Here is a 7,787-nt window from a genome sequence, read left to right as displayed (position 1 = left end):
TCCTCTTAAATCTTGATTTTTGCCCGACGAGTAAAAGTTAAATTCGAGCTCAAAATGCTTGTTTTCAGTCCGCTGCGCCCTCTGCGCTTAAAGCCTATAACTCTGCAAGTGAGCCTTTTTCTTCTAAATTCAATAGCAAATTCAAAACTGGTTTTTGTTTGACTAAAATCCAGCGGCGCGCCAGTTTTTTCTTAAAAAATACGCCGCCGAGTGCAACGCTGTACGCGCGACTGGCTGAAAAAATTTGATTGTTTCTGAGGCAAAAACTCCAAATTTTTCCTTAAAAGCATTTAAATGTTTTTGGTAAAAAATTACCAATTAAAGTGATACATAAAGTACAGTGTTGCACGCTTGCAGATAACATCAACATTTAAATAACAATTTTTTTTTTGTTATCAGCTAAATTATAAAACGGTTTGTCGATAAAGCATGTTTAATGTAATACATAAATTGTTCTGAACCTTCGACGGCCAAACTCGCAGTTTAAACAGGACTGTGCCGACTTAAGGGTGTCCAATTCCCGTTTTACTTTATTTCCTAGTAAAACCCTAAAACTAGTGAAAATCAGCAGAAAAACCACATAAAAGTAAGTAAAAACATTGTAAATAATACAGTTTTGCAGCAAAGTGGCCACCCTGTACGCAGGCGACGTTGCCAAGTCGCCATCCTTTAAGCCATGTCAGCCTTTTAAGTTAATAATCACCTGTGTTGATCAAACTTTTCTATTTTCCGACATAATTGCGATCTAACCAGGAAAATTTGCGAGGTATGGCAACATTCAATTTTTGCTGAAGTTTGACAGCTATGACAACAGACTAAAATTCGTGTCGGTTTAGGCTGGTGATGCTTAAACACCCTGCATCCAGCGTTGATCACTAAAATTATTAGGAACGTAGTATTTTAACACTGTACATGGCAACACTGTCAAACAAATTCAAACAATATCAGGCAATGTTGGGAATCTTCCAATGCTAAACAGGGGAAATCTGACAAACTTAGCAACATTGTTAAAAGATGCTAAATCTTAATCACCAACCGGAAATGATGATGATTTTGAAAATTGAGTAAATTTGGCAACGGGGCCAAGCACAAACATCTATTAACAGTTTTAACTAAGTCATCAACAAGCTTCAAAAATGCTTGAATAGCAGAATGAATATAGAATAATAGAAAATAGCAGAATAGCTTGCTCCTTTTAAAATATTGTAGACTTTTCGAAAATTTCGCAACAGTGCAATGTGCAACCAAACTGTTATCGCCCTTACAAGGCATCTGAATGGTTACCTTGAAATGTGGCAACTTTAAACATTTGAGAAAATTGTCGAAATTTTGCAACACTGCTCAAACAACTTCCAAAGATTGTTGCCAATGTTAGAAACCACTAAACTTTAATGATGCTTAATCCATGGTTGATCACTAAAATTTTAGGAACGTAGTATTTTTTAAAGACTTGGCAACACTGTCAAACAAGTTAGAAATCAGACAGTGTTGGCAATCTAGCAACGCTTAACAGGGAGGATTTTACAAATTTGGCAACAGTGTTAAAAGTCTGAGAGTCGCTATCGAGATGAGAAGAGCTGATGATTTTGAAAATTAATGAACTTTGGCAACGGGGCAAAGCACAAACATTTATTAGCAGTTTCAAATAAGTCATCAACAAGCTTCAAAAATGCCCTTTCGAAATATTGTAGACGTTTTGAAAATTTGGCAACAGTGCAAGGTGCAACCAAACTGTTATCGCCCCTTCAAGGCATCGGAAAGGTTTCCTCGAAATGTGGCAACTTGAAACATTTGAGAAAATTGACGAGACTTTGCAACACTGCTTCCACATTAGCATGTCAATTGAACAAAAAATACTTGAAAAATACTTGAGCCCAGCCAGCTGTAATCGAAAAAAAATGACGCAAATCGGAAAATAATGAACATTTGACAACAGTGAACCACAGTTTTCAACTGTTAAACTTCCAAACGTTGTTGCCAAAGTTAGAAACCACCAAACTTAATAGCGAATCAGTTGGAATTCGGTACTGAATTGGCTTCAAGCATATTTTCAGTAATTAACAGTGTTGCCGCATTTTAGACATTTGTCAAACATTCAGTTTTGCTGACGTTTGACAGCTATGACAGCAGACTGAATTTCGTGTTGGTTTAGGCTGGTGATGCTTAATCCATGGTTGATCACTAAAATTATTAGGAACGTAGTATTTTTAAAAGACTTGGCAACACTGTCAAACAAGTTAGAAATCAGACAGTGTTGGCAATCTTGCAACGCTTAACAGGGAGGATTTTAAAAATTTGGCAACAGTGTTAAAAGGTGCAAAATCTTAATCACCAACCGGAAATGTCGCTATCGAAACGTTTTGAAAATTTGGCAACAGTGCAAGGTGCAACCAAACTGTTATCGCCCCTTCAAGCCATCGGAAAGGTTTCCTCGAAATGTGGAAACTTTAAACATTTGAGAAAATTGACGAGACTTTGCAACACTGCTTCCACATTAGCATGTCAATTGAACAAAAAGTACTTGAGCCCAGCCAGGTGTATCCGAAAAAAAATTATGAAAATCGGAAAATAATGAACAGTTGACAACAGCGAACCAGAGTTTTCAACTGTTAAACTTCCAAACGTTGTTGCCAAAGTTATAAACCACCAAACTTTAAAGCAAAACAGTTCGAAGGTCACCTCGAAATGTGGCAACTTTAAACATTTGAGAAAATTGACGAGATTTTGCAACACTGCTGCCACATTAGCATGTCAATTGAACAAAAGATACTTGAAAAATACTGGAGCCCAGCCAGCTTTAACCGAAAAAAATTGACGAAAATCGGAACATAATGAACATTTGACAACAGCGAACCAAGTTTTTTAACTGTTAAACTTCCAAACATTGTTGCCAAAGTTAGAAACCATCACACTTCATAGCGAGACAGTTGGACTTTGGTACTGAATTGGCTTCAAGCATATTTTTAGTAATTTACAGTGTTGCCGCATTTTAGCCATTTGTTGACTTAAACTTTCATCAAGGGAGTTCTTGGCGAATGTTCTTCACATTCGTTCGCCTTCATAGGCTAATGATCTAACGCTCACAGTGTTGCCGAATGTTTTTCCCACATTCCCAGTAATTTTAGTCAATGGTCAAATATGGTGAATATTTTTTCGCATTGCGATTGCAGTATTCCAGTTGGTTGTCACATTTGCATTGTTGCCACATTTCAATTGTGGACTAAGATGTCTAGATTACCTTGAAATCATCAAATCTGTTTGGCTTGGGTTGCTGTTAACCACATTTTTGATTTGTTTAGAGTTGCGTTGTTGCCAAATTTGCCATACTGATCTGATACGAGGTCAAAATTTAAAACGTCCACTTTGTCAACATTTTATGAAACTGCTGAACGCGGTAACATCGACTGCGGTTTTCAATCACATTGTTGCCAGATTTTGTTCGATTAAGCTTCTGCTTAATTAGAGGGAAAATTGCAAAAAAAAACAGTCTTAGCGCAATTGACATATGGCAAAGAACAGTGTATTGGTGTGCACTGTTGCCAGCCGTCCAAAATATACTGTAGTCTAATAATTCGTCTAATATTTTGTTGTATTTTCTTTCAGATTATTGCGACAAAATGGCCACCATCCTAGGAGGAATCTACGATGTTTACAGGGACTTGTTGGACAACAAAAGCGGTAAGAAAATCAACTAATTCGGTCACCATTGTTGCCAAGTTGCGTAAATATTCCTTAACTAGACCACGCACACTTATTATGTAGGTATAGATGGTATAGATTATGATGTATAAGCGTCGATGTCGATGTGTGCACGATTAATTGATACGAAATGCGGCAACAGTGCAGCAGCAAGGCGCAAGGCAACTCGACCGCCCGTGAGATGACAGCAACTGTCACTTTTAGCAGGATCATAATGCGTCAAACGTTTGAAAATTTGACGTTTTGGTTAGCTTCTCGGGGGAACTAAATCTGACCTGTCAGAATGACAGCTGTCAAACAAATTTTGATCAAATCAACACTTTTCGTATGGAAATTAACGCAATTGGGGGCTTCAAAACACCTCAAGTAATTGGAAATTGGAGTTCCCACAGTTTTTTGGTCCGTTTCAGGATATTTTCGCGTTAGAAAAGGATTTGGTAGTTGATCAGGCCCTGGCCTTCGAAGTCCAAAATATGTGCGTCGTATAGATAATTTCGTTGCGAACAACTTTTCCTAATGACTTTTGGGGGGGAAATGCAGTTTTCACTCCGCAAACCTCAGAAAATGAGCTTAGCAATGGCCATTTTTGCGCTTCGCATGTATGGTCTTCCACAGTTGTCTTTCTGATGCTCTTGTTGATGTGGTTTCTTGTCGAGGGGCGGCCCGAACACATTTTGTGGTTATGTGCAGTTTGCTGCAATGAATCAGGTGTCGTCCGCGCAACGGAAGCGAACTAATTGGTTTTTTCTGTCTGTTTCAGATCAGCGAGTGAAAGGATGGTTCCTAATGAGCTCCCCATTGCCAACGTTATGCATTTGTCTCACCTACGTTTACATTGTGAAGGTTCTCGGCCCCAAACTGATGGAGAACCGTAAACCGTTCGAACTGAAACGGGTTCTCATCTACTACAACTTGTTCCAAGTGATTTTCAGCACGTGGCTGTTTTATGAGGTAAATTTCCCGATAGACCATGTCCAGCGTGTTGCGATTTCTGCAGCTCGGTTGAGGTTAGGCTCCCATGAAGGGCAGTGTTGCCAACCTCCAACCAAAAATCTGCTAATCTCTTTAATCGGTTTCAACCGTTTTTAGGCGTCAGTGTCTGGATGGCTCAATCATTACAGCCTCAAGTGCCAGCCGGTCGACTATTCTCTATCGCCATTGGCTGTGAGGGTGAGTTTTGCATCTGTTTTTTCCAGGTTTTTTCAGGTTATGTTAACTTATTCTTCCTGCAGATGGTGCACGGTTGCTGGTGGTACTACATATCAAAGTTCTCCGAGTTTTTCGACACGGTAAGTTTGGTTATGGCGAATTTTAGGGCTTTTATGTGCTCACCTAATAGAAAATGGATTTAGCAACAACTTTTCCTAGCGGTGTTTTGTGCGAAAATGCGGTTTTCCATCACTTTTCACCGATTTAAATTTGACACTTTCTCATAATGGGGACGCCATTATGTGCCCGCTGGCTGTCAGGCTGTTGTCATGATGTGACAGGACGCGAAATTCTGCGCATTTGTCAATTGAATTGACATGACATTAATGATAAACCGCCAAGATGGAAATTTCGAAAGATTTGCTACTTTCGTGGGACATTTGGCAACATGTTTGGAGCAGCATGAGTGAGCGCTATGACGGTGTCCTTTGTTATCTTATGGGAACAACCGATTTTTGCACACGTTTGACGTAAGCACATTGTTTAAGGCGTTAAAGGCACACACAAGTATGATAGTCTTTGAGAATTTCCAAGGTTTCCGCAAAAATTTGTTTTCAACTTGTTGCCAAACGTTCACTAAAAACTCCTTTTAGTGTAATTTCTTTGACTGCTTTTTGGTCTTTTTACCAAGTTGCCAAAGTGTGCAAAAATGCGTGTGAAAAAAAACCAATGGAAAAACTGAGTTTTGTCAGCGTTTTCAAGAGAAAAGTATCCTCTATAAGTGGCAAAAGTTTCGAACTTACGCCATCATCAGGCATCATTTTGGCTGTTTTTCTCACTCTCCTTCAATGCCACAAAGATTTTTAAAATTTTCCATTCAATTCGTGTTTCATATTAGAAAAATCTAAGAAAACTGATTAAAGGAAGAAAAAGCGGTGTAAGGAATGAATAAACAAGGTTATCGGAAACAGCAAAAAATATCAGAGAAAATTCAGGTTTGCTGAATGAAAAACTAAAAATTTAAATCTTAATTAGCAGAGGAGAAACAGAACGTGAGAAAGAGCGATTTTAAATAACAAATTGCCGAGGAAAAGACACACAAAATAGGCCAATAAAGAGCAGAGACACTCTTTGGAAACCCACCAAAGAACCCAAGAAAATTCTTCAAATTCATCCCAAAAGGCCATTTTGAAGCCAACAAAAACGGAAAAACTTTGGTGCATTAAACAGAAACACTAAAATGAACAAAGCGCTCGTCAGAAAAATAGCATAAGACCAGAATGGAAGGAGAAAAGTGTGTGCGAAGACAAATCACAAAAATTGTGAAAAGTCTCTTCTATAAGCAGCAAAAGTTTCTATTTTCCGTCATCATCAGGAAATTTTATGGAATTTTTCAAAATTGCGTATCTGTGAAGGCTAATTTTGGAAATTTTTTACTCCGGAACCTGCGCAGATGCGGATTCGTATTAATCAGCATTTTCCAGATAAAAGTCTCTTCTATAAGCAGGAAAAGTGTTGAATTTACGTCATTTTCAGACAATTTTTCCAAATTTTTTCAACTTTTCGCATGCAAATTTTCTCGTTTGCTTCGCCAGTTCAAATGGTGATATTTTTCTTTGCAGCAATCGGCCAAGACCAAAAGTTGTCCTCACCAGCAGGTTTAAGAGAAACGCATCTTCCACAGCCCGCGAAAGTTTCGAATTCATGCCCCCTTCAGACAACCAATAATGGAATTTTGACAAAATTGCGTTCGATTTGCGCGTTTGTTCCTGCATTTTTAAGCCAAACGCCTCTTTCCGATGTTGCAAAACTTCCGAATTTACGTCATCGTCCGGGAGAATATCACAGAATTTTTCTGAATTGTCTGGTCTGTTTCGATACGCCGAAAACTTGAAATTTTCTCTCAACACCTACGCAAGATGAAAACTAGTCTTCGCCAGCGTTTGGTAGCAAACAGCCCCTTCTTTAAGTTGCAAAAGTTTCGAATTTACGCCATCATCAGGCAAATTTATCGAATTTTTTCCATCTACGTTGAATGATCCCGTTCGTTTCTGCATAAAAAAAAATCAGTTTCGTTTAAAAAAAGTTTCGAATTTCTCTCATCATCAGGTAATTTTTGTTCGATATTCAGGTTTATTCCTGCTGGCCCCAATTTGACGTTGTTTTTCCTGATCAATCAGCGAACGCAAGTTCTTATTTCTGTATAATTTTTGTGTGCAAAAACCGCGTTTACTTGTTTTAAAGGTTTCGAATGCATGCCATCATCAGGCACTTTAATGGAATGTCCCTGTGGAATTCAAAGAATCGCCATTATCATTGAAACTAATTGCAAAAAATTAACAACAATTACGAAGCGATTTACTGGTGCAAAATGTTCAGCAACTTTCCTTGACTGTTTCGATGGAACGGCGCGCATTTTCAAAAATAATTATTAAATCACTCTAATGTTTTCGTAATTTGATTATTATCGATTTATTATGGAAAAATAACGATCTCTAATTGCAAACGGTGCCAGAGAGTGTCGATTATTACGGCCATTAAATAGCACTTTTCTTTGAGCAAAGTCAGACGCAAATGTGACGAAGTCAGTAAAATTGCCTGATGACGACGTCGCTTCGAAATTTTGGTTGATCATAGAAGAGACGCTGTCCTTGAAAATGGTGGAAAAAACGCGTTTTTGGCTTCGGCAGGTGCTGAGCAGAAAATTGTCAAACTTTGCAACCCAAACAACCGGTTTCAACGGCTGAGAGGCCGAACGTTGGATAATCTAGCCGGCTTTAAAATGCATTTTGATTATTGCAAATACGGCCAGTAATAAGCGAGTTATGAGCCGTAGAGTCGCTGTTTACGAACTACTTTTTTACCCGATTTTAATTACCGAAATGCTGAAAGTTTGATTATCCAAGCGGCTTTACAATGCAGTTTGATTTTTCAAAATC

General features: G+C 38.4%; 2 protein-coding genes across 2 annotated transcripts in view; one reads left to right on the top strand and one right to left on the bottom strand.

Annotated features, from left to right (window-relative positions):
* Window positions 1-7,787, bottom strand: part of LOC109545103 (ribosomal protein S6 kinase beta-2) — a gene marked incomplete in the record, with an annotated part of 76,461 nt that overhangs the window by 13,822 nt on the left and 54,852 nt on the right.
* The window catches only part of LOC109546290 (elongation of very long chain fatty acids protein), a 9,788-nt gene continuing 2,451 nt past the window's right edge, over window positions 451-7,787 (top strand). The window contains exons 1-5 of the mRNA XM_048662848.1: window positions 451-586; window positions 3,604-3,678; window positions 4,460-4,650; window positions 4,789-4,869; window positions 4,932-4,988. Of these exons, the coding sequence (XP_048518805.1) occupies window positions 3,618-3,678; window positions 4,460-4,650; window positions 4,789-4,869; window positions 4,932-4,988 (390 nt within the window). The 5' untranslated portion in view covers window positions 451-586; window positions 3,604-3,617. The remainder of the gene's footprint in view (window positions 587-3,603; window positions 3,679-4,459; window positions 4,651-4,788; window positions 4,870-4,931; window positions 4,989-7,787) is intronic.

This window comes from Dendroctonus ponderosae, unplaced genomic scaffold (assembly GCF_020466585.1).
Source record: "Dendroctonus ponderosae isolate FM_Combo_2020 unplaced genomic scaffold, Dpon_F_20191213v2 Dpon_F_20191213_12, whole genome shotgun sequence".
NCBI classification, from domain to species: Eukaryota; Metazoa; Arthropoda; class Insecta; order Coleoptera; family Curculionidae; genus Dendroctonus; species Dendroctonus ponderosae.
This window is presented reverse-complemented; position numbering and strand designations above follow the sequence as displayed.